Genomic DNA, 27,709 nt, shown 5'->3' with positions numbered 1-27,709 from the left:
TTGTTTCAAATTTTTGGGGCTAATCTCTGCTTATCAGTGAGTAAATACCATGTGTGTTCTTTTGTGATTGGGTTACCTCACTCAGGATGATATTTTCTAGTTCCATCCATTTACCTAAGAATTTCTCGAATTCATTATTTTTAATAGCTGAGTAATATTCCATTGTGTAAATGTACCACATTTTTTGTATCCATTCCTCTGTTGAAGGGCATCTGGGTTCTTTCCAGCTTCTGGCTATTATAAATAGGGCTGCTATGAACATAGTGGAGCATATGTCTTTGTTATTTGTTGGGGCATTTTCTGGGTATATACCCAGAAGTGGTATAGCTGGGTCCTCAGGTAGTGCTATGTCCAATTTTCTGAGGAACCGCCAGACTGACTTCCAAAGTGGTTGTACCAGCTTGCAACCCCACCAACAATGCAGGAGTGTTCCTCTTTCTTCACATCCTCGCCAGCATCTACTATCACCTGAGTTTTTGATCTTAGCCATTCTGACTGGTGTGAGGTGGTATCTCAGTGTTGTTTTGATTTGCATTTCCCTGATGACTAAGGATGTTGAGCATTTCTTGAGGTGCTTCTCGGCCATTCGAGTTTCCTCAGTTGAGAATTCTTTGTTTAGCTCTGTGCCCCATTTTTTAATGGGGTTATTTTGTTGTTTGGCATCTAATTTCTTGAGTTCTTGGTAAATATTCGATATTAGCCCCCTATCAGATGTAGGATTGATAATGATCTTTTCCCAATCTGTTGGTTGCTGTTTTGTCTTGTTGACAGTGTCCTTTGCCTTACAGAAGCTTTGCAATTTGATGAGGTCCCATTTGTCGATTCTTGATCTTCGAGCATAAGCCATTGGTGTTCTGTTCAGGAACTTTTCCCCTGTGCCTAGGTATTCGAGGGTCTTCCCCAACTTCTCTTCTAATATTTTCAGTGTACCTGGCTTTATTTGAAGGTCCTTTATCCACTTGGAGTTGAGCTTTGTGCAAGGGGATAAGAATGGATTAATTTGCATTCTTCTACATGTTGACCTCCAGTTGAGCCAGCACCACTTGTTGAAAATGCTGTTCTTTTTCCACTGGATGAATTTAGCTCCCTTGTCAAATATCAAGTGACCATAGGTATGCGGGTTCATTTCTGGGTCTTCAATTCTGTTCCATTGATCGTCCTTTCTGTCTCTGTACCAATACCAAGCAGTTTTTATCACAACTGCTCTGTAGTACAGTTTGAGGTCCGGAATGGTGATTCCCCCAGAGGTTCTTTTATTGTTGAGAATAGTTCTCGCTATCCTAGGTTTTTTGTTATTCCAAATGAATTTGTAAATTGCTCTTTCTATCTCTATGAAGAATTGATTTGGAATTTTGATGGGTATTGCATTGAATCTATAGATTGCTTTTGGCAGGATAGCCATTTTTACTAAGTTAATCCTGCCAATCCAGGAGCATGGGAGATCTTTCCATCTTCTGAGATCTTCTTCAATTTCTTTCTTCAGAGACTTGAAGTTCTTGTCATACAGATCTTTCACTTGCTTTGTTAGATTCACTCCAAGATAATTTATTTGTGGCTATTGTGAAGGGTGTCATTTCCCTGATTTCTTTCTCTGCCTGTTTATCCTTTGAATAGAGGAAGGCTACTGATTTGTTTGAGTTGATTTTATATCCAGCCACATTGCTAAAGTTGTTTATCAGGTTTAGGAGTTCTCTGGTGGAAGTTTTAGGTTCACTTAAGTATACTATCATATCATCTGCAAATAGTGAAATTTTGACTTCTTCCTTTCCTATCTGTATCCCTTTGACTTCCTTTTGTTGTCTAATTGCTCTGGCTAAGACTTCCAGTACTATATTGAATAGGTAAGGTGAGAGTGGGCAGCCTTGCCTAGTCCCTGATCTTAGTGGGATTGCTTCAAGTTTCTCTCCTTTTAGTTTGATGTTGGCTACTGGCTTGCTGTATATTGCTTTTACTATGTTTAGATATGGGCCTTGTATTCCTGATCTTTCCAAGACTTTTAACATGAAGGGATGTTGAATTTTGTCAAATGTTTCTCAGCATCTAGTGATATGACCATGTGGTTTTTCTCCTTGAGTTTATTTATGTAGTGGATTACATTGATGGATTTCCGAATATTGAACCATCCCTGCATTCCTGGGATAAAGCCTACTTGATCTTGATGGATAATTGTTTTGATGTGTTGTTGGATTCGGTTTGCGAGAATTTTATTGAGTATTTTTGCATCAATATTCATAAGAGAGATTGGTCTGTAGTTCTCTTTCTTTGTTGGGTCTTTCTGTGGTTTAGGTATGAGTGTAATGGTAGCTTCATAGAATGAATTGGGTAGTGTTCCTTCTGTTTCTATTCGATGGAATAACTTGAAGAGGATTGGTATTAGGTCTTCCTTGAAGGCCTGAAAGAATTCTGCATTGAAACCATCTGGCCCCGGACATTTTTTGGTGGGAAGATTTTTAATGACTGTGTCTATTTCTTTAGGCATTATGGGACTGTTTAGGTGGTTTATCTGCTCCTCGTTTAACTTTGGTACCTGGTATCTATCTAGAAAATTGTCCATTTCCTCCAGATTTTCCAACTTTGTTGAGTATAGGCCTTTGTAGTAGGATCTGATAATTTCTTTAATTTCCTCTGTTTCTGTTGTTATGTCTCCCTTTTCAGTTCTGATTTTATTAATTTGAATGCTGTCTCTGCGCCCTTTGGTTAGTCTGGCTAAGGGTTTGTCTATCTTGTTGATTTTCTCAAAGAACCAGCTCCTGGTTTTGTTGATATTTTGTATAGTTCTTTTTGTTTCGACTTGGTTGATTTCAGCCCTGAGTTTGATTATTTCCTGCCATCTACTCCTCTTGGGTATACTAGCTTCTTTTTGTTCTAATGCTTTCAGGTTTGCTGTCAAGTTGTTGATGTATGCTCTTTCCACTTTCTTTTTGTGAGCACTTAGAGCTATGATTTTTCCTCTTAGTACTGCTTTCAATGAGTCCCACATGTTTTCATATGATGTGTCCTCATTTTCATTTAAATCTAAAAAGTCTTTAATTTCTTTCTTAATTTCTTCCTTGACCAAGTTATCATTGAGTAGAGCATTGTTCAGTTGCCAAGTGTATGTGGGTTTTCTGATGTTTTTGTCCATGTCAAATACAAGTCTTAATCCATAGTGGTCTGATAAGGTACTGGGGATTATTTCAATCTTTTTGTATCTGTTGAGGCCTGTTTTGTGACCAATTATATGGTCTATTTTGGAGAAGGTACCATGAGGTGCTGAGAAGAAGGTATATTCTTTTGTTTTAGGATGAAATGTTCTATAGATGTCAGTTAAGTCCAATTGGTTCATAACTTCTGGTAGTTTCATTGTGTCTCGATTTAGTTTCTGTTTCCATGATCTGTCCATAGCTGAGAGTGGGGTGTTGAAATCTCCCACTATTATTTTGTAGGGTGCAATGTATGCTTTAAGTTTTAGTAAAGTGTCTTTTATGTATGTGGGTGCCCTTACATTTGGGGCATAGATGTTGAGAATTGCAAGTTCCTCTTGGTACATTTTTCCTTTGATGAATATGAAGTGTCCTTCTTTATCTTTTTTGATTACTTCTGGTTGAAAACTGATTTTATTTGATATTAGAATTGCTACTCCAGCTTGTTTCTTGGGACCATTTGCTTGGCAGATTGTTTTCCAACCTTTTACTCTGAGGTAGTGTCTGTCCTTTCCACAGAGGTGCGTTTCTTGAATGCAGCAAAATGTTGGGTCCTGTTTATGTATCCAGTCTGATAGTCTATGTCTTTTTACTGGAGAATTGAGTCCATTGATATTAAGAGATATTAAGGAAAAATGAGTGTTGTTTCCTGTTATTTTTGTTATTGGCATTGGAGATATGTTTGTGTAGCTACCTTCTTTTATGGTTTTTGGAAGATTACTTTCCTGCTTTTTCTAGGTTGTAGTTTCCCTCCTTGTGATGGAGTTTTCCACCAATTATCCTTTGAAGTGCTGGGTTTGTGTTGAGATACTGTGTAAATTTGGATTTGTCATGGAATATTTTGGTTTCTCCATCAATAATGATTGACAGTTTTGCTGGGTATAGTAGTCTGGGCTGACATTTATGTTCTTTTAGGGTCTGTATGATATCAGTCCAGGATCTTCTGGCTTTTATGGTCTCTGGTGAGAAGTCTGATGTAATTCTTATAGGTCTGCCTTTATATGTTACTTTGCCTTTTTCCCTTACTGCTTTTAGTATTTTTTCTTTGTTTTGTACATTTGATGTTTTGACTATTATGTGGCGGGAAGTATTTCTTTTCTGGTCTAAACTATTTGGAGTTCTGTAGGCTTCTTGTATATTTATGGACATCTCTTTCTTTAGGTTAGGGAAGTTTTCCTCTATAATTTTGTTGAGGATATTTACTGGTCCTTTAAGTTGGGAGTCTTCCCCCTCATCTATTCCTATTATCCTTAGGTTTGGCCTTCTCATTGTGTTTTGGATTTCTTGTACATTTTGGGTTAGTAGCTTTTTGTATTTTGCATTTTCTTTGACAGTTGTGTCAATGTTTTCCATGGTATCTTCTGCACATGAGATTCTCTCTTCCATCTCTTGTATTCTGTTGGTAATACTTGTGTCTATGACTCCTGATCGTTTTTTTAAGTTTTCTATCTCCAGGGTGTTCTCCCTTTGTGATTTCTTTATTGTTTCTACTTCCATTTTTAGATCCTGCATGGTTTTGTTTAATTCCTTCTCCTGTTTGGTTGCATTTTCTTGCAATTCCTTAAGGGATTTTTGTGTTTCCTCTCTAAGGGTTTCTATCTGTTCTTTGAGAGTGTTATTTATGTCTTTCTTAAAGTCCTCTATCATCATCATGAGAAGTGATTTTAATTCTGAATCCTGCTTTTTCTGGTGTGATGGGGTGTTCAGGGCTTGCTATGATGGGGGAACTGGGTTCTGGTGTTGCCATGTAACTTTGATTTCTGTTGCTTACATTCTTGTGCCTGCCTTTTGCCGTCTGGTTAATTCTAGTGCTACCTGTACTTCTGTCTCTGATTGAAGCCTGTCTTTCCAGTTGTCTCGCTTGTGTTTGGTCTTCTAGGAGTCCAGATGTCTTTGTGATTTTTTCCAGCTGTCCTGATTACAGTGGTATCTCTAGGATGCCTTAGGATATGGTGCCTCCTATGTAGAAGTCCAGCTAGATGTCTGCTGTTCTGGGTACAGTGTCTCCTCTTGGATATGTCAGGGTATGTTGTCTGACACTCTGAGTTCAGTTGTTCCTCTGTGGCTCTGGGTTGAGCGGACCTTCCAGTATGTCTCAGGTGGTGACCGGGGTCCACACAATTGCAGACCTGGTAGAGATCTGGTCTGGGACTCAGACCCAGGAGATGGGCAGAAAAGGGGTGCTAGCCAGCAGGGGCGCGGGTGAAGGGGGCGGGGAGGGGTATCTGCTGGGTTCTGAGCACTCAGGGCACCCAGCTATGAGCTCAGGGTAGTATGTGGGTTTTCCTACCTAAAGCTGGTTGTGGGATCTGTGGATCCCCCCGAATATGTCTGGCGGAATCCGGGGTGCACTCACCCGCAGGCCTCAGACCGGAGGAGGGGCGAGCAGCAGAAGGAGCGTGCTAGCGCTGGCTATGGGTTCTATGGATCCCCCAGAATGTGTCTGGCAGAATCCAGGGTGCACTCACCCGCAGGCCTCAGACCAGAGGAGGGGCGAGCGGCGAAAGGGGCATGCTAGCACTGGCTATGGGTTCTGTGGATCCCCCAGAATGTGTCTGGGGGACTCCTGTGTGCACTTACCCACAGGCCTCAGACTGGAGGAGGGGCGAGCGGCAGAAGGGGCATGCTAGCACTGGCTATGGGTTCTGTGGATCTCCCAGAATGTGTCTGGATGACTCTTGGGTGCACTCACCAGCAGGCCTCAGACTGGAGGAGGGGCGAGCGGCGGAAGGGACGTGCTAGCGCTGGCTATGGGTTCTATGGATCCCCCAGAATGTGTCTGGCGGATTCCTGGGTGCACTCACCCGCAGGCCTCCGGCGTGTTCACTTCTGATTGGCTGTTCACTCATCACCCCATATTACGCCCCGGGATGGGCAGTGACTTTGGTGCGCCTTTTGCCTTTTGCACCTGCGCAGTCAGTTGTTTATAAGTGGGAGGACAGGATTTCCGTGCCAACTTGGCACTGAGGCTCCCAACATATATATATATATATTATATATATATCTACTCTGTTTATATGCCAAATTGAACTTTTGTCAACCAGCTAAATATTTGTGGTATAAATTAAGTATAACATATACATTTAAAAACATAAACCTAGCATGTGTGACTCATCGGTAATAATAGATAATATTATTGCTATTTGCTTTCAGAAGTGTACCTGCCAGTTGGAGATCAATGGCCTTGGGTGTTACATATACAATTTGGAGATTCATTGGTATGTGTTTTCAGCTATATTCAGTGTACAAAAATTGTTCACCTTTGGTATGTAAATTGTTATGTATTATTTAAACTTCGGGATTAATAATAATGTAAAGTGACACAAAAAATGAGTATGAGATTGGTATGAAATATTTAGGGGCTAAGTATTAGGGTATGAAATATTTAGTAAGTACAGAGAGAAATTAGGTAAAATAAAAGCCACACAATTAAACAAAATAGGCATCAATTATATTGTGTTAGCTGAATCCTTTCATTTGGAACTGAAGTATCTTCATCACACAAATATTATACTGATAGATTATATAAAACATCCACATATTCAAAGTACTATTGTACTTGTCATATGCTTGTGGATTCCCATAAGAAATGCGTTCTGTGAAATATTTTCCCTAATCATAGTTTTTCACCATATTTATAGTTGTACTCATAAATTTCCTCCTGCAGGGTAGTTCTCCGGTTCAATGAGAAAGGGGTTGGTTATCCATATAGACAATCTTGCTGTGGTTTTAAAAGAATGGGAACAAGGTGAAGAGTGGAAGAATAGAAAATGAGTCAATCAAATCTAAGAATGATAGAAGATTTATGATCATACTTGCTTTTAAGCTAAATTAAAATTGAACCACGGACACTACCTTCCTGAAAGCTTTGCACTGTCATTGGGTCTGAACATGGATCATACCCTACTTTTCTCCATCAGCCTGCAAAGCTTGCCTGCCCACCTCTCTGAATGCTAGTCAGCAGAGAGATTTCAGGATTGTTATCGTTGTGTCCTGTGACCAAAGTGTGTGGTGTCTTTAGTAGTCAGGCCTTATCATCTAGATGTGGTGGTACTATTATCAATGGCCTTAGACCATATTGTTTCAAGTGCCTCAACAGCCTCCCTGACCAATAACCAGCAGAAAGATAAATTCTGTTTTACACTGAAATTGTCACTTAATATTACATGTCTTTATGGAGTGTATTATTTACAAATGTGAGAAATATCTGTTCAAACTCTGAAGTAATTCTTACTACATGAACTTATTATACCATTCCTGGGCATTTAACCAAAGGAATTGATATCTTATTATATAGATACTAGCATATTCATGCTCATTGAATTAATATTGCATTACATCTAGGAATGGAGGCAACTTAGGTGGTCATCAGCTGATGAATGGAATCTGAAAATGGATACATAGAATAACTTTGCTTACCAGTAATAAAGATGTGACATTGAGAAACTTCCAAGAGAATGGATATAAACAAAAAGAATTGCATTGAGTGAAGTCACTCATGTCCAACAATATAATTCTAAATGTTCTTTTTTGTATGTGGATTCTAGCTTCTGATAATTTGTAGGTTTAATCCAAACTACATGTTGAAACTATAAACGTTCCATTGCTTAATAGGATGCATTTGGGAAGGAGGGATGTCAGAATATAAGTGAGATGAAAGTAGAAAAGGAGAAAGTAGGGAACAGAAGAGTGTGGCAGGGAGATATATAATAGAGCAGCAAAAGAAGGGCCACGGGCAGCCTTAGAGACTTCATGAAGTTACATGGACAACAATGATCCTGCAGCATGAGTATATAAACAGAATAATAATACTTATGTGATTTGAAACCACATGTAAATTGCTGTGGTTTTAAAAGAATGGGAACAAGGTGAAGAGTGGAAGAATAGAAAATGAGTCAATCAAATCTAAGAATGATAGAAGATTTATGATCATACTTGCTTTTAAGCTAAATTAAAATAGAAGATATGAATAGAAAATGCATTTTAATTAATAGCAGCACATTGAACCACATTGAATACACACACACCACAAATGTGTATGTGGGTGTGAGCATGTTTGCATTTATGTTTCTATAAACAGTTGTGTGCCACATGCAGTTTCAAACATCAACTGAGAATCTTGAAATATATTCCACAGAAATATGAGAAGCATTCTCAAGAGACATAAACAAGAGAATGCAATCCAATAGTATAAAATCATTTTTGGTCATTAAAAAATCTCATATATATCTATCTTTAAAGACAGCAGGAGTAAAAAAAAAAAATCATGTAGTATAGTTCCTTTGTTGTAAATATGCCTGATAAATATACCCTGAAAATACAAAGAAACCTACTTTGTGATATCTTGTAAACAACATCATGAACAGAATTCTAAAATCATTACAAACTATTAATAATGGTGTACATGCAAGTATCAGGATATCGATTGCCAAGATTTTTAAGCTAGTAGATAAAAGGCTTTTTACAGAATTTTAAATAATTTCTTTAGATTATTGTGTGTGAGTAAGTATGTGTGTATGAGTGTGTGTGTGTTTGTTGAGAAGAAATTATTCTTATCTTGCTTTAATGAAGTAATTCTAATCATTGACTTTTTATAGGTGCTTTCCCTGTACCAATAATTTTTCCAGAATTAGCAGCTCTAGCTTGTAATTTCTGGGACATTAATGAATGTGGAATAAAAGTACGTTGTTGGATCTATAAGGAAAAACTATTGGACCACATATTTCTGGGAATATGTAAGTGATGTGAATTGTATAAATTTAAATAAATAAAGTTTATTTTAAATTTTTCAATTTTTTATACCAAGGTAATAGCTATAAGTAAGTACTTTGATAATTAAAGGCTTATATAATTATGTAGAAAGTATTTTATGAGCTTGCAATACATAAGTTATGTAAAGGTTTATATTTTTCTGCTAAATGTCCTCTATATTTCTGTGTTATACTTTAAGGAAGTGTAATAATTATAAAATCAGTGTGTCTACTATTTTGCATGTATATTTATTTTCCCTATGACTTTTTGAGAGTAACACAATTAAATATTAGATAAATTTTAATAAAACTATTATAGCTGTTTGGTGGTTTGAATAGGTATCACTCCCACATATGCACATTCATCTGTTTGAATGCTTGGACCATAGGGAGTGACACTGCTAGAAGTTGTGGCCTTTTGAAGTAGTGGTGGAACTTTTAGAGAAAGTATGTTACTGTGGAGGCAAGGTTAAGTACTCTTATGCTCAACCTATGTATGCCCAGTGTGGCAAACAGTCACCTGCAGCCTGCAGATCAAATGTAGAACTCTCAACTTTTTTTCCACCACCATATCTTCCTGCACTCCAGCATGCTTCCCACTATCACAGTAATGTACTAAACCTCTGATAGCATAAGCCAGTCCCAATTAAATGTTTTCTCTCAGAAGATTTATTGTGGTGTTTCTTGTCAGCACTAACATCCTAAGATATAAATTGGTACCAGGGAAGGGAGTATTTCTATCATAGGCCTGACCATGATTTGATGTGGAAGAATGTAGATTTCGGCCAAAGGGTTAAGAGAGCAGTAGAATGTGTTTTAATTGGGAATAATGAGTCACACTAATAAGAACATAGAAAACATTGGTGCTGAGGGTGATTTCAATTGTGGATGCTGGGCTCAAGAAGTTTCAGAGGAGAAGGGTTTTAGTATGTTGCCTAGAGATTATTCTTCTTATATTAGAGTACAGAATGTGGCTTTTCTTACCCTTATCTGAAGAGTCTGCCTGAGGCTAAAGTGAGTAGGTTTGGATTAATTCCATTAACAAACAAAATCACAAAACTGCCTAAGGTAGTTGTGGTTTTCCTGTGGTTCACTCTTATGAAGAACAGTTTGATGAAAAGGAACAAGGAAAAATAAAAAACACATGTTTCATAGAGAAAATGGGCACCAGGAAGTGCAATGGAGCTAAATCCAATGTTCAAGCAGATAAAAATATTAAAGACATGAAGTGAAATAAAGGGATTTCTGACATCAAGACAAGAGCCCACCAAGGTAAATTTCCATCTTGTAAAGAGGAATTAAAAATAGCTTAGGTCTTGGCATTGAGTTACATGCCTTTAATCGCAGCACTCATGGGACAAAGACATTCAGATATCTGAGTTCATAGTCAGCCTAGTATACAGCTGGAGTTCCAGAACAGTTGAGTTTAGGCAATGAAGGAAACCATCAAAACCAGAAATCTGGTGAAAATAGAATTGAATGAGGGGTCCATGTTGTAGCTCCAGCTAGCAACAGAATTTGGCATCTTTGGACATGTGGTTCTGTCTTTAGAAGCAAGAATAAAAGAGATTATGGAATCTTCCTCTGTGACTAAGGAAAGTTGCTAACAGAAAGACTGTGTCAAGAGTGTCCCTGAATGAAGACCCCGAAAAATGTTGAAGATGCAAAACTCATTGAATACCTGCAAAAGAGAGCTAAAACATGGGGAGTGAAATCAGCCCAACAGAAGAATCTGTGTTGTAATCAACAAAGGTGAAAGAAGATGAATATTTGAATAAAATTTTTACATCAGACACAGAGATACAATCTTCAGAGTCTGCCAAGCCGGGTTTTCATCTGGTTGGTTTTTTCCTTTTTTTCCTTTCTTTTTCTTTCTTTTTTTCTTTCTTTTTTTTTTTTTTTTTTTTTTTTTTTTTTTTTTAGTTTGTGTGTGTGATGTTCTGTTTTGACTTGCTTTGGTCCAGTACTTCCCGACTGTGCTCCATTCCTTACCTTTTGGAACAGTAATGTATAGCCTGTGCCATGTTGGTAGTATATGATCTGGCTTTTGATTTTCATGTTACAAAGGATTACTGTTAAGAGATTTCAGAAGACCTTTAGAGCTTTGGATTTTAAACAATGTTGAGACTGTGATAGACTATAGGGACTTAAGAATTTTGACTAAATATATATTTGCATTTTAATTGAACTACAAGTTTATTGAGGCTAGGAATTGAAATATAGTGGTATGGTCCCCAAGGACCCATGAGTTTGAATTCTTGATCCATAGAAAGTGATACTATTAGGAGGTGTGGCCTTGTTGAAGTAATTGTGGCCTTGCTAAAAGAAATATATCACCATGGAGTTGAGCTTTTAGGTCTTCTATGCTTGAGCTATGTTCAGTGTGGCATAGATTTTATTTATAATATATGTGGATCAATATGTACAATGCATAGCTCCATCTACATGACTATCTCTGTTTGCATGCAGCCATGCTTCCCACCATGATAATCATGGACTAATCTTCTGAAAATCTAAGCAGGCCAAATTAAATGTTTTCCTTTACAAGAGTTGCCATGGTCATGGTATCTCTTCACAGAAATAAAATCCAAACTAAGGGAAGTTATAAATAATATGATAAAAATGCTATTATCTCTCTGAAGATTAAACTTGAAAGTGTCCTCATTTTTGGTAAGACAAGATGTGTATTATGCCATATTAACTTACTGAAAATCTTCAGACGTATGAGACAATTGATATCCAGATATGGTTGAGAGGTATCACTGAATGCTTCTTTTAAATAAAATGAAAATGAATATAAAAACTTCATGAAAAAATATTGGATCAAACTGACAACATATCTGCCAGGAATTACAGTAAAAGAGAACTATGCTAATTCAGATATTTTATCTAAGAGTTCTTGAATGATGGGCCTGACACAGGATGAATTCTTAAATTTGATAAAATATGTGTGCATAAATGACATGAATAGTGAATGTGATTTAATTGAATTGAAATAAGCATGTTGAAACAGAAAGTAATCTTGTATGTGTGCAGTTAGTGATGTGTACACTTTGGAATATACTCCACTGGGATATGTCTACTATATAGACATAAACAAGAGAATGCAATCAGAAAAGAGAATATGAAAAAGAATTTAAATTCAACAGAAATAAAAAAACAGAAAACAAGAACAAATTAGAAATTAGAAGCTAACAACACAGGGGATGAGGTAATAAAGTATAATTTCAGTTACTGACTTACACAAGAACAAAAAAGATCAGGTAAGTCAGAAGGAAAGTCATTTCAAATTAATGAGTAAGAAAACCCAAATAAAAGAGAATATGAGATAGTGAAGAAGAGCTACAGGAGGTTTTGGTCACCATCTCAGAATGTCAAAAGAACACAAAGTAATCTCATGAACTAATGAATGGATAATGACCATATGACATTACATGCAAGATACTATTCTTATCTCAAAACAAGGAAAAATGTCTCTTTGGAAAGTATGGATAAATAAGATATATATATATATATATATATATATATATATATATATATATTACTACTAAATTTTCAATTGCTCTAAAAATAGTTGAATCTTGGTACATTATAATGAAGTTTATGTAGCCCATAGTCTGAGAGTTTCAAATTCCAGATTGGATTAAAAATTCTGAAAGGTCCAATTGGCTGTATCACATCATAGTCCTCAGCATAATGTCTGGGACATGTTTGTCATAGAAGAACCACACTGTGAGACAGGCAGCTAAAAAATCCAGAGCTTAGGCTTATTGCTACAATGGGAGTAATCAAGGTCAATGCCTTATAAAATCCATATCAGTAGTATTCTCTACGAGTCTCTCACTGTGCCTTAAGACTGTAAGACTCATAACCAGCTTATTAATACAATACAGAAAAGCTTCCAATGCATAAATATCCAATCTGTAACAATCCATACCTGGACTCCAAGATCTATGACCCTGTCCTAATATAAAATACAATAATCCCATCCTCATACTGCCAAGGACCCTGAAATATCACTGCAAAGATTAAATCTGCAGGTTTAACCGGGACACATAGAAAGCACTTTCAGATATGAGCTGATGTTTTAAAAAGTTACATGTCTACAAATTAGGAGGGTGACAAACACAGGATAAACATCAGTAGTCCAAAGGAAGATGTCAGGAGACAGAGGAATACTGAAGCCAGAACAAAGACTAAAAGATTCAGCATGGAAGATACAGAATCTTAAAGCTCCAAACCTGGTATTATATAAACATTTTAATGCTGGGTGGCCCCTCATTTGACCTGTGATGTTGATAATCCTTTAGGACCCAGAGTTTTTATTTTGCTCTGGATTTGCAAATTATCTATAACTTGATCTGATGCAGTACAATATTTTTTACTACTCTGCTTGTCTATTGACCACTTTGCAGGTCAATTTTCAAAGCTCAACTTGACATAGCCCTGTTAGCCTATTCTGTATAAGCTCAAGACATGTAGCATATTTCGGTCTGGTCTCCAGAACTTCCTGTGAGAATTCTGTTGAAGCTGTCAGGACCCCCACAACACTTGCATTTTGCTTCCCTGGACAACTAGGACCATTTAGTAAGATCTGCTGTCAATGTGAGTTGTGATACTGAAGACTGAGCCATGGCTATTGTTGTGGTACTCACTTGGCAGCAAGGAGAGAAAGTTTCCCTGAGCAGGAAGTTGATTTCTGGTGCTAAGGGCTTGTTTAAAGAGTTGTGGAATGTCCTGTAGGCCTTTCTTCATTGTTCTGTTCCACAGCTGTCCACTCCTACAGAGTCACACTAATCTCATTAACAAGTGCTTACTTACGATTTGTTCTTCCAAACATGGTTTTACTCTTTCCTGACCAGGCTATAAAATTTTAGTCTAAATTCTGAATAAAACCAGCAAGTACTGCCCACTGCATATCATTTCTGTTTGGTTGTTTGAATATTGCCCTCTCAGTATTAAGCACATGTCTTGGTGTTTCTTTGCACTCTGTTCTATGCAATCATTTCAGGTCAGTCTTTGTAAGACTACATCAGAATGCTCTGTTCTCTCACAGATCCTTCTTGAGTGAAAGTGTGGTTTTCCATCTCTTGCTCCCATCCGCTGTGGAAAATGTACTCCATGTCACTGTCATGAAGTTCTCCCTTCCTTTGGATGTTAATAGCTCATTTTATTAGTTATTAAGCATGGAAACATTTAGTGTATTCTCTAGATGTTTTGCCACTGTGGTCAGATACATTTTTCACTAGCAAGCCACTCTTCTTGGAAGAGCTACCAGGTTTATTTTTAATAATTTCTCATTCATCTCTCAAAGTTTATGCTTCCAAATGTTGATTACAGTCATTCACTGCTTATAATTTTCATGGAAATATTACTTTTCTATCACAGGTAACTATGTCTTTGAGATGATATTTTTTAAAACATATGCCATAGTCCAGAAATGAAAAAGATTTCTTAATGTTTTTTTGTTGTTTGAAGTGGCTGTATTAGATAACCAGTGTTGATTTGCTACAATATTTGGACTTTAACCGGGTGTTTTACTTGTTAATTTTAATTATTTTTATGTAATATTTGTAATTTTAAGAAATTTAAGACAAAAATTAAATCTATAAAATAATTATTTGTATTTATGTGTGAATAATATTTCAATTAGTTAAGCTACATAAAACTTAAAGCAAGTTTCCGTTCTTATTGATAGTTAAGCTTTGAAAATATAATTTGTATACTTGCAAATTAACATAGTTTAATAATTCATGGAACATTACTTTTTTGAAGCTATCTGATAAGTCTGAAAAACTTAATAAGCATTTTAAATTTATAATTAACCATAAAATTATAATATTTTATAAATGGGAAATTAATACCTTCAGAAGTAAACTATATGATTTATTTGGGTAAATGGCATTTTTTCATTAAAAAATTTTGTTTAATATTATATAGTTATACTTCTACTATTTATATTATCTTAATTTTAGGGTTTAGCCTGCAAGTAGCCACAGGCTTGCTTTGTCTTTATGCGGTTTACAGACATGATTACGTGGTAAAAGAAACAACTAAGAATCTGGATGTACCTGTAAAACGTAAAAAAGCAGGAAAAGGAGGAATAGATAAAGTAGGAGGAGAAGAAGAAATTTAATTCCAACTTATTTCTTCATTGGGTAAGTATTGCTTTCTTTCTCTTAGTCAATGGAATATCATATTGATAATTTTAAAACAATGATTATGAATAGTTGTATTTAAAAATATGCTTCATATTATCATACAATTTTTATTTGGTACAAAAAACTGCTATTTCTGTTAAGAATGCTGAAAATATTATGAAATGTACAGTTTTGTTAACACCTAAAATAATATTGTAGATATTTTTTCTTTTTCTAATAAAATATATACTGAATATTTGTCATTTCCACTACCTTTCCAGTTCCCACGTATACCCTCACCTCCAGATGCATCTCCTTCCTACCTCTTATTAGGAAAGAAAAGGCTTCTAACAGATAAAAAGCAAACATGCCAAAATAAATATACACTAAAAGAGAAATCCATTGCATTGATGCTGGACAAGACAACTCAACAGAAGGACAATGTGGGGAAGAAATCTCGCCGGCGGGGGGGTGGGGGGGGAGGGAGTCCGGCGGCAGAGTCCCAGGGCGGTCCGACATCAGGGTCCCAGGCGGGCTTCCCGTGCCAGCGGAGGATCCCACATTCACGCAGCTGTTGGTGGGCGGGCCGGTGGCTGCATCGGCAAGGTTCCAGGGTTCCAAAAGCTGGGAATCAGGCGGAGAGACCATGGACACGTGGAGTCCGGTTTTCCAAAGCTTTTATTGTTCATGGCATGGTGAATGGGCGCAAGTGGTACACGCTTCCCCCCCCCTCCCCGCCAAAAGCCAGGGGAGACCAATCTTATAGGGAAGGGAGAAAGGGGAGGGAATAACTTAATTAGCTACGCCCCTGGCCTTTTGATAATTCATTAATATTTAAATCTCTGGAGGTGGAGACTTGTTAGTCACACCCTCTACCTGTCCTACGTGACTGAAGGTAACAGGTTAAATGGAGTTACCTCGTCCAAGGCCCAACATCCCACCCTCTTTTCTTTCATAAAAAGAGGGGCGGCTCTGTATCGTCTGTAGTCTGCAAGGTACAGTTTAATGAGAGATGTGGACCCTGTGGAGTAGTCTGGAATCTGGGAGCATGGGGAGATCAAACCCAGTGCTGTATCAAGGGGGCCTAGGAACAGAGCCAAACATTCTACCGTCCCTAAAAGGGTCTCCAGGGTTTAAAGCTCATTCAACCAGGCTATGTCCAAACCATCTCTTCACGGCCTAACATCTCACTGTTTTTTTGTGAAAATTTTGGATGAGGTGGTCAAAAGAAAACACTATATAGGCCAGGGGGTGTAGCATAACTAAGTCAAGGGTAATGGGAATTGAGGGTAGGATTTGGTAGGCAGGGAATCATTGAAACAATTAAATATAGGTTGTGCAGTTTGAGGGTAATGACATCCGATTAATCTAAATAGACATTATGTTTTCCTCACTAACATGTAACTTTAGCTATGTGACTTTGGCAAAAGAGTTCATTTGTAGCTGGAAGGTCTGGATCTGTCTTCTGTAGTGAGCATCTCTGGGTTCTGGCGTGTATCTCTGGAGCCTGGTGTGGGTCTCTTGTTGGGGTTTAAGTGGCATTGATGGAGAAAGTGTGTCACTAGGGTTGAGCTTTGGTGTTTCAGATGTTTAAGCCAGGTCCACTGTGACTCTATGTTCCCAATGCCTGCTGATTAGGATGCAGAATGCTCAGCTACCTCTCCAGCACCCTGTCTGGATGCTGCTTCCTCGAAGTTCTACTTCCCATCATAATGACAGTGGATACTAAAACTCTGAACTGTATGACAGCTCCAACTATATGGTTTTTTATAAGAGTTGCTGGGGTCAAAGTGTCTCTTCGCAGCAATAGGAATTCTAAATATGACAATGTTTTGGGGTATTCAGGTTGTAAGTCAGTTATCACCTATCCAATGGCTAATATCCACATATATAAAAATATATATCACATTTACCTTTCTGAATCTGGGTTATCTCATTCAGTATGATTTCATTTACTTCAGTCCATTTGCTTGAAAATTTAATGGTGCTTTATTTAAAGATGTATTTATATATGTATTTTATGCATATGGGTACTTTGTCTGCATGTACATCAGCATACCAGAGGGCAGCATTAGACAGTTGTGGCCTGTCATATGGGTGCTTTGAATTGAACTCAGGACTTTCAGAAGTAGAGTGTGTGCTCTCAACTACTGAGCCATCTCTCTAGCCCCCATGATGTAATTTTTTTTTTAAAACAGATGGTAATACTCTATTGGGTAAATGAAATATATTTTCTTTATTCACTCTTCACTTGAGAAATTTCTAAGTTGTTTTAAGTTTCTAGTTATGAATAATGCCATGTTAAGATAAGATGAAACATCCTTTGGGTATATACTCAAGGTTGTATAGCTGGATCTTGAGGTAGATTGATTACGAATGAATATAGTTTCTAAGAAACTATATTTATTTATTTGATTTCTAAGAAGCTATATTTATTTTCATAATGCCTGTACAGTTTTATGATCCGACCAGCAATGGAGAAGTGTTTCCCTTTTTCCACATCATTGCCAGCATGACCTGTCACTTGTGTTATTGATCTTAACCATTCTGACAGGTGTGAAATAAAATATCAAATTCATTTTGATTTGCATTTCTGATGGCTAAGGATGGTGAACACTTCTTTAGTTCCTCTCAACCATTCGAGTTTCCTCAGTTGAGAATTCTTTGTTTAGCTCTGTACCCCATTTTAATAGGGTCATTTGATTGTCTGCAGTCTAATTTCTTCAGTTCTTTGTATATATTGGATATTAGCCCTCTATCAGATGTAGGATTGGAAAAGATCTTTTCCCAATCTGTTGGTTACCACTTTGTCTTATTGACAGAGCCTTTGCTTTACAGAAGCTTTACAGTTTTATGAGGTCCCATTTGTCAATTCTTGATCTTAGAGCATAAGCCATTGGTGTTCTTCAGAAACTTTTTTCCTGTGCCCATGTGTTTGAGGCTTTTCCCCATTTTCTCTTCTATTAGTTTCAGTGTAGCTGGTTTTATGTAGAGGTCCTTGATCTACATGGACTTGAGCTTTGTACAAGGAGACAAGAATGGAATTATTCACATTCTTCTACATGCTGACCTCCAGTTGAAACAGCACCATTTGTTGAAAATATGGTCTTTTTTCTTGTGGATGGTTTTATCTCCTTTGTCAAAAAATAAGTGACCATAGGTATGGAGGTTCATTTCTGGGTCTTCTATTCTATTTCATTGATCCTCCTGCCTGTCTCTTTTCCAATACCATGCAGTTTTTATCACTATTGCTTTGTAGTACTGCTTGAAGTCGGGATGGTGATTCTCCCAGAAGTTCTTTTATTGTTGAGAGTACTTTTCGCTATCCTGGTTTTTATTATTATTATTCCACATGAATTTGAGGATTGCTCTTTTTATCTCTGTGGAGAATTGAGTGGGAATTTTGATGGGGATTGTATTAAATCTGTAGATTAATCTTGGCAAGATAGCCATCTTTACTATATTAATCCTTACAATCCATGAGTATGGAAGAACTTTCCATCTTCTGAGATCTGCTTCAATTTCTTTCTTCAGGGACTTGAAGTTCTTGTCATATAGATCTTTTACTTGCTTGGTTAGATTCACACCAAGGTATTTTATATTATTTGTGACTATTAGGACGAGTGTCATTTCCCTAATTTCTTTCTCATCCTATTTTTCTTTTGAGTATAGGAAGACTACTTATTGTTTGAGTTGATTTTATATCCAGCCACTTTGATAAAGTTGTTTATCAGGTTTAGGAGTTCTCTGGTGGCGGTTTTGGGTTCACTTAAGTATACTATCATATCATCTGCAAATAGAGAAATTTAAACTTCTTCTTTTCCAATTTGTATCCCTTTGACTTTGTTTTGTTGCCTAATTCCTCTGGCTAGGAGATCCAGTACTATAGTGAATAGGTAGAAAGAGAGTGGCCAGCCTTGTTTAGTGCCTGATATTTGTGGGATTGCTTCAAGTTTCTCTCCATTTAGTTTGATGTTGGCTACTGGCTTGCTGTATATTGCTTTTACTATGTTTACATATGGGCCCTTGGATTCCTGATCTTTCTAAGACTTTTATCATGAAGGGGTGTTGAATTTTGTCAAATGCTTTTACAGCATTTGGTGATAAGATCATTTAGTGTTTTTCTTTGACTTTTGTTTATACAGTGGACTATATTGATGGATTACTGAATATTGAACCATCCCTGCATTCCTGGGATAAAGCCTACTTGATCATGATGGATACTTGTTTTGATATGTTCCTCAATTCAGTTTGCGAGAATCGTATTGAGTATTTTTGCATCAATATTCATAAGGGAGATTGGTCTGATGTTCCCTTTCTTTGATGGGTCTTTCTGTGATTTAGGTATGAGCATAATTGTGGCTTCATAGAATGAATTGGGTACTGTTTCTTCTGCTTCTCTTTTGTGGAACAGTTTATAGTGAATTGGTATTAAGTCTTCTTTGAAGGTCTGATAGAACTCTGCATTAAAACCATCTGGTCCCAGACTTTTTTTGGTGGTGAGACTTTTAATGACAACTTCTATATATTTTGGGGTTATGGGATTGTCTGGATGGTTTATCTGCTCCTGATTTAACATTGGTAACTGGTATTTGTCTAGAAGATTGTCCATTTCATCCTGATTTTCCAATTTTGTTGAGTATAGGCTTTTGTAGTAGGATCTGATGTGTTTTTTTTTTTTAATTTCCTCAGTTTCTGTTGTTATGTCTCCCTTTTCAGTTCTGATTTTATTAATTTGGATACCGTCCCTGTGCCCTGTGGTTAGTCTGGCTAAGGGTTTATCTATCTTGTTGATTTTCTCAAAGAACCAGCTCCTAGTTTTACTGGTTCTTTGTATAGTTCTTTTTGTTTCTACTTGGTTGATTTCAGCCCTGAGTTTGATTATTTCCTACTGTCTACTCCTGTTTGGTGTGTTTGCTTCTTTTTGTTCTAGAGCTTTCAGGTGTGTTGTCAAGCTGCTAGTGTATGTTCTCTCCTGTTTTTTTGTAAGCACTTAGATCTATGAGTTTTCCTCTTAGCACTGCTTTCATTGTGTCTCAGAAGTTTTAGTTGATGTATCTTCATTTTCATTAAATTCTAAAAAGTCTTTAATTTCTTTCTTTATTTCTTCCCTGACCATGGTATCATTGAGTAGAATGTTGTTCAGTTTCCAAGAGCATGTGGGCTTTCCATTGTTTTTGTCACTATTGAAAACCAGCCTTAGTCCATGGTGATCTGATAGCATGCTTGTGATTATTTCAATTTTTTGTATCTGTTGACCAATTATATGGTCTATTTTGGAGAAGGTACCATGAGGTACTGAGAAAAAGATATATTCTTTTGTTTTAGGGTAAACTGTTCTATAGATATCAGTTAAACCCATTTGGTTCATAACTTCTGTTAGTTTCACTGTATCTCTGTTTAGTTTCTGTTTCCATGATCTGTCCATTGCTGAGAGTGGGGTGCTGAAGTCTCCCACTAGTATTGTGTGAGGTGCAATGAGTGCTTTGAGGTTTAGTAAGGTTTCTTTTATGAAAGTGGGTGCTCTTGCATTTGTCACATATATGTTCAAAATTGAGAGTTCATGTTGGTTGACTTTTCTTTTAAAGAGTATTAACTGTTCTTCCTTATTCTCTTTGATAGTTTTAAGTTGAAAGTCGATTTTATTCGATAGTAGAATAGCTACTCCAGCTTGTTTCTAGGACCATTCATTTGAAAATTGTTTTCCAGCCTTTTACTCTAAGGTGGTGTCTGTCTTAGTCACTGAGTTGAGTTTCCTGTATACAGCGAAATGCTGGTTTCTGTTTATGTATCTAGTCTGCTAGTCTATGACTTATTAGGGGAATTGAGTCCATTGATGTTAAGAGATAACTAACGAGAGGAGATTGTTGCTTCCTGTTATTATTATTATTAATAATAATATTTTTGTTATTAGTGGTGGCATTGTTTGTGTGGCTATCTTCTTATGGATTTGTTGGAAGAGGATTACTTTCTTGCTCTTTCTATGGTATAATTTCCCTCTTTGTATTGGAGCTTTCTTGCTATTATCCTTTGTAGCTTTGGGTTTGTGGAAAGATATTGTATAAATTTGATTTTGTTATGGAATATCTTGGTTTCTCCATCTATGGTAATTGAGAGTTTTGCTGGGTATAGTAGTCTGGGCTGACATTTGTGTTCTCTTATGGTTTGTATGACATTCTTGCTTTTATAGTATCTGGTGAGAGGTCTGGTGTAATTCTGATTGGTCTGCCTTTATGTGTTACTTAACATTTTTCCCTTACTGCATTTAATATTTTTTCTTTGTTTTGTGCATTTGGTGTTTTGATTTTTATGTGACAGGAGGTATTTTTTTCTGGTCTAGTCTATTTAGCATTCTATAGGCTTTTTGTATGTTTATGGGCATCTCGTTCTTTAGGGAAGTTTTCTTCTACAATTTTGTTGAAGATATTTACTGGCCCTTTAAGTTGGGAAACTTCACTCTCATCTATAACTATTATCCTTAGGTTTTATCTTCCCATTGTGTCCTAGATTTCCTGGACGTTTTGAGTTAGGAGCTTTTCGAATTATGCATTTTCTTTTGACAGTTGTGTCAATGTTTCCTATGGTATCTTTTGCGCAAGAGATTCTCTCTTCTATCTCTTGTATTCTGTTGGTGATGCTTGCATCTATGACTCCTGGTTTTTTCCTAGGTTTTCTCTCCAGGGTAGTCTTCCCTTTGTGATTTCTTTATCTTTTCTACTTCCATTTTTATGTCCTGGATGGTTTTGTTGATTTTTTCAAAGAACCAGCTTCTGGTTTTGTTGATTTTTTTGTATAGTTCTTTTTGTTCCTGCTTGGTTGATTTCAGCCCTGTGTTAGATTATTTCCTACTCCACTTGGGTGTATTTGCTTCTTCTAGAGCATTCAGGAGTGCTGTCAGGTTGCTAGTGTATGCTTTCTCCAGTTTCTTTTTGTAAGCACTTAGATCTATGAGTTTTTCTTTTAGCACTGCTTTCATTGTGTCGCATAAGTTTTGGTATGATGTGTCCTTATGTTCATTAAATTCTAAAGTCTTTAATTTCTTTTTTTATTTTTTTCTTGACAAAGTTATCATTGAGGAGAGCATTGTTCAGCTTCCATGTGTATGTGGGCTTTCTGTTGTTTTTTGTCGATATTAAAAACTAGCCTTAGTCTGTGGTGACTTGATAGGATGGATAGTATTATTTCAGTATTCTTGTATCTGTTGAAGCCTGTTTTGTGACCAATTATTTAGTCAATTTTGGAGAAGGTACCATGAGGTTGTCAGAAGAAGGAATTTTTTAGGATACAATGTTCTAAAGATATCTGTTAAATCCATTTGATCCATAACTTCTGTTAGTTCCACTGTGTCTATATTTAGTTTTTGTTTCCATGATCTTTCCATTACTGAGAACAAAGTGTTGAAGTCTCCCACTATTATTGTGTAAGGTGCAATGCATGCTTTGATCTTTAGTAAAGTTTCTTTTATAAATGTTGGCGCCCTTGCATTTGGAGCATAGATGTTCTGAATTGAGAGTTCATCTTGGGAGATTTTTCCTTTGATGTGTATGAAGTGTCCTTCCTTATCTTTTTTGATAACTTTTGTTTGAAAGTTGATTTTATTCGATATTACAGTGGCTACTCAAGGTTGTTTTATGAGATGATTTGCTTGGAAAATTGTTTTCCAACCTTTTACTCTGAGGTAGTGTCTGTCTTTGTCACTGAGGTGCATTTCCTTTATGTAGCAAAATGCTGAGTCCTGTTTACATATCCAATCTGTTAGTCTATGCCATTTTATTGGGGAATTTTGTCCATTGATGTTAAGAGAGATTAAGAAAAAGTTATTGTTGCTTCCTGTTATTTTTGTTGTTAGATGTGGAATTATACTTGTATGGCTATCTTCTTTTGAGTTTTTTGAAAGAGTATTACTTTCTGTCCTTTTGATGGGTGTAGTTTCCCTCCTTATGTTGGAGTTTTTATCTATTATCCTTTGTAGGGCTAAATTTGTGGAAAGATATTGTGTAAACTTCATTTTGTTATGAAATATTTTGGTTTCTTCATCAATACTAATTGAGAAATTTGTTGGGTATAGTTGCCTGGGCTGATATTTGTATTTTTTTAGGGTGTGTATGACATCTGCCCAGGATCTTCTTGTTTTTATTATCTCTGGTGAGAAGTCTGCTGTAATTCTGATAGGTCTGTCTTTGTATGTTACTTGACATTTTTCCCTTACTGCTTTTAATAGTCTTTTTTTGTTTTGTGCATTGGTATTTTGATTATTATGTGAGGAATTTCTTTTGTTGTCCAGTCTATTTGGAGTTCTATAGGCTTCTTGTATGTTCATGGGTATACTTTCTTTAGGTTAGGGAAGTTTTCTTCTATAATTTTGTTGAAGATGTTTACTGGCCCTTTATATTGGGAATCTTTACTCTCTTCTACAGCTATTTTCCTTAGATTTTATATTCTCATTGTGTCCTGAATTTCCTGGATGTTTTGTGTTAGGAGCTTTTTGCATTTTCTTTGACAGTTGTTTCAATGTTTTCTATGGTATTTTCTGTACCCGAGATTCTCTCTTTTATCTCTTGTATTGTGTTGGTGATTCTTGTATCTATGACTCCTGATCTCTTTCTTAGGTGTTTTATCTCCAGTGTTGTCTGCCTTTGTGTTTTCTTTATTGTTTCTATTTCTATTTTTGATCATGGATGGTCTTGTTAATTCCTTCTCCTGTTTGGTTGTGTTTTCCTGTAATTTTTAAATTGATATTTGTGTTTCCTCTTTAAGGGCTTCTACCTGTTTACCTATGTTCTCCTGTATTTGTTTAAAGGGAGTTATTTATGTCTTTCTTAAAATCCTTTATCATCATGAAAATTGATTTTAGATCCAAATCTTGCTTTTCTGGTATAATGGTGTATCCAGGACTTACTGTGGTGGAACTGTGTTCTGATGATGCCAAATAACTTTGGTTTCTGTTGCTTATGTTCTTAAGCTTGCCTCTCGCCATCTGGTTATCTCTGGTGCTACCTGCCTTCACTATTTCTGACTGGAGCCTGTCCCTCCTGTGATCCTGGTTATGTCAGAACTCTTCAGAGTATAGCTGTCTCTGTGGTGCTGTGATTCTGTGATCTTGTGATCCTGAGATCCTGGGTGTATCAGAGCTCCTGGGAGTCAAGCTGCCTCTGGGATCCTAAAATCATGGTGTTGCCAAGCTCCTGAGATCCTATGACCCTGAATGTTTTAGAGAGCCTGTGAATTAAGCTTCTTGATGTTGTGGGACTATGATCCTGGGCATGTTAGAGCACTTGAGAGTCAAACTTTTTCTGGGTGTTGTGGGACTAGGTGAGGGACAAGGTCTGCTCAGGGCACTGGTTCAGACTAGAAGAAACTCGGACTACTGGCCGAGTGGGGATTCCTATGTCCCTGGATCCTGCTGGTTCCAGTTACTCCTGGTTTTGGAGTGTTGGGGCAGATATTGTGGCCTCCTCACCTATGATCCTGGGCGTGTTATAGGCCCTGGGATTCTAGCTTCTTCTGGAAGTTGTGGGACTGGGTATGGAGGCAGTGCCTAAGGTCTGCTCAGGACACTGGCTCAGACTGGAAAGAGGATGTTGGGTTTCTATTAGACATTATTTTAAGTAAGACTAATTCTGTGACAAATCAAAGACTTGGCTGCTGAATAAAAAAAATCACCAAAGGAATCTATATAAATTTCAAATATAAAAAAAGAAAAAGAAAAGAAAGCTGACATCTTCCAATGGTAATAGATTAGGCGTCTCACAGGATTCTGTCTCACAGGATTCACACAGGAGGGAGGAGTATAGAGTGTTCAACCAGGATATTTTTATTTTGTCTTTTTGGAATGAAACAGGCAGTGGAGAGAGGTTACCTCACAGGTTCTGCTACAACTCTGAGGATGACGCAGGTAGATGAACTCTAGAGGAATGGGAGGAGAGCAGATCTACACACAGCCTCTCTGATTTATTGGCAGGAGTGGACTGTGGGTGAGGGAGAACCAGCTGAAGTTGGGGACTGGGATAAAGCAACAATAGGAAAAGGGACACTAAGAGTACAAAGGATGTATGGGATTCAAAGGTGATGGGTGCAGAGTGGGAAGGAAGGCTGCAGTAGCTGCTCTGTTGCAGAGGTAGTGATAACACTGAGGGATAAGATTTCAAGTAATGGAGGGAGTGGTGAAGATTTTCACTTTGCTTACCTGTTTCTGTTGCCTAATGCTCTTGTAAAGTTCAAAGGGAATGCCTCCTAGTAGTAGAGGCTGGAATACTTTTGAAGAGTTGGTGAAGATAGTTTGGAAGAAAGAATCTTTGTGACATGTTAGGGATGATGTCAGACCAGAATGGGAGGCTGCAGCAGGATCTTTATTAAGGAGCTAGGGAAGAACCTAGGGGATTCGTTCTTGAGGAGTAGAAGAAGTATAAATGATACACATTTACCTACTTGTTGCCTAGGCAAAAGGAGCCCTTGGATTAGTAGGGAGTGCACACTTGTCTTGGGAGCCAAAAGAAAGTACCTTCTAGGAGAGAGAGGTTAGAAACTAAAGATTTATGGGTTCTGCAGAAGATGTATGTTAAGTGACAGGGAGTTCTTTCACAGGTGTTGTGATTCAGATATGGGGATAAAACTGGGGCACAGGATCCAGGAGTACACAGGAAGAAGAGCATGTAGCCTACTTCATTTTCTCACAGGAGTGATCTTTGGGTTAGAAAAGGATGTCTGCTGGAGTTGGGAACTAAGATAAAGTAATGAACAAGTGTTGTGAAGTGAGTTTACAAGAGAAAGATCTGTGGGATCCAGATAAGATGGCTTGATGGTGCAGGAAAAGTTAACATGGGTTTTCTGCTGCTGTGTTTGCATTGAGATTGGGAAATTGGATCTTGGGAAACAGAAAGAATACCTCATACAATTAATAGTAATATAGGATGCGAAAGAGATATTTGAAATGCAAATGTGAAACATGCATAGTTTAACTCTACAATGTTACCCTGTTGGTTACTAGGCATAGGCCATACAGAATTAACTCCATTCATTAGAGTCTATTTAAAGTGTTCTTTACTCTTGAGGATTTCACACATGTATAAAATAAAATATCTACCATTCATCTTCTCCAACTCCTTTCATGTCTTTTCAACCTGTAACATTCTAAACTTTATTTCTTGTGATGTATGTGTTTCTTGCTCTCTCTCTCTCTCTCTCTCTCTCTCTCTCTCTGTGTGTGTGTGTGTGTGTGTGTGTGTGTGTGTATGTTTGTCTGTGTGTGTATGTTTGTCTGTGTGTGTGTTTGTGTGTTTCTGTGTCTGTGTGATTGTATGTGTTTGTATGTGTGTGTTTCTGCCTGTGTGTGTGTCTGTGTGTGCAAATGTGTGTGTGTGTGTGTGTGTGTGTGTGTGTGTAGATATATATTGCAACATGGGCAGTTAGAGATCCCTATGTTTGCTTGGGTATTAGATCATTGTCTTGAGATGGGACTCAGTCTATTTTTAAAATTAGTTTTCTTTATACGTCTCAATTTACCTGTGTATGTGTGCATAGACATACAAATTTACATCTGTGTGCCATGGCATGTATGTGGAATGGAAAAGACAATTGAATTAAGATCATTAAGGATCTTGGTGGCTAGATCTTTTACCTGCTAAGCAATCTTTCCAGCACCTAATGTCCATTTTTGTTACTTTTTATTTGGAGTATAAATACTTGTTTCTCAATAACCCTATAAATTAGAAATTAGAAATAATGAAGTTTAACTTAAATTTGTAATAATTTTTCAAAGTATATTATTTTAGTTTTTAGAGTCAAATTTATATTTAATGATGATTTGACATAGATTACTGCAGAAAATTTGCACTACCCACTTTTAGCTGTTTTGTACTTTAGAAGACATAAAATTTAATGTCTTCATATATCTCTACCTTTTACTTTCACCTGTATTTTATTAATAATACCTAATAATCCAAGTCAATTGTCCATTTTTCCTTTATTCTCATATTTACATTTAATCACAGATTATATTTAATCACAAATATTTCTTGTGAAGAAACATTTCCACCTGAAAAGAGAATAGGTATCAAACATTGTTTGGAATTTTCCTTGAGTTAAAACTTTCCTGTAAAGAAATTTTTATTTTTCATATGTTATTCACATTTTTGTTATAATTTCAAGGCATAGATAAACTTATTTCCTATAGCAAGAATGCATAAGTCAATTTCCCCTGCTGTTTCCTTCTCTGTGTGAATTGACAGTCTTGGATGTAACTGTGTCATTGCATGGAAGGATGGCTCCATCCATTCTCACAGCACTCAGAAGAAAGTGGGAAACAAGAAATATCCAGTGTACTCACACTCTTTAAATTGAATATACAACATAAACATTTATATATTAGTTGTCTTTGTTAGGGTTTTATTGCTGTCAACATACACCATGACCAAGGCAACTTTTAGAGGGACAACATTTAATTGGAACTGGCTTACAGATTCAGAAGTTCAATCCATTATCAGCAAGGCAGAAGCATGACAGCAGCCAGCTATATATGGGGCTGGAGGAGCTGAAAACTGTACATCTTCATGCAAAGGCAGGAGAAGATTGGTTTCCAGGCACTTAGGACAAGGATGTTAAAACCTAAATCCACAGTGACACACCTACTCCAAAAAGG

General features: G+C 36.9%; 1 protein-coding gene across 1 annotated transcript in view; it reads left to right on the top strand.

Annotated features, from left to right (window-relative positions):
* The window catches only part of LOC117722713 (solute carrier organic anion transporter family member 6C1-like), a 140,041-nt gene that overhangs the window by 112,072 nt on the left and 260 nt on the right, over positions 1-27,709 (top strand). The window contains exons 11-13 of the mRNA XM_034521973.2: positions 6,336-6,400; positions 8,780-8,917; positions 14,908-15,090. Of these exons, the coding sequence (XP_034377864.1) occupies positions 6,336-6,400; positions 8,780-8,917; positions 14,908-15,068 (364 nt within the window). The 3' untranslated portion in view covers positions 15,069-15,090. The remainder of the gene's footprint in view (positions 1-6,335; positions 6,401-8,779; positions 8,918-14,907; positions 15,091-27,709) is intronic.

This window comes from Arvicanthis niloticus, chromosome 17 (assembly GCF_011762505.2).
Source record: "Arvicanthis niloticus isolate mArvNil1 chromosome 17, mArvNil1.pat.X, whole genome shotgun sequence".
NCBI classification, from domain to species: domain Eukaryota; kingdom Metazoa; phylum Chordata; class Mammalia; order Rodentia; family Muridae; genus Arvicanthis; species Arvicanthis niloticus.
This window is presented reverse-complemented; position numbering and strand designations above follow the sequence as displayed.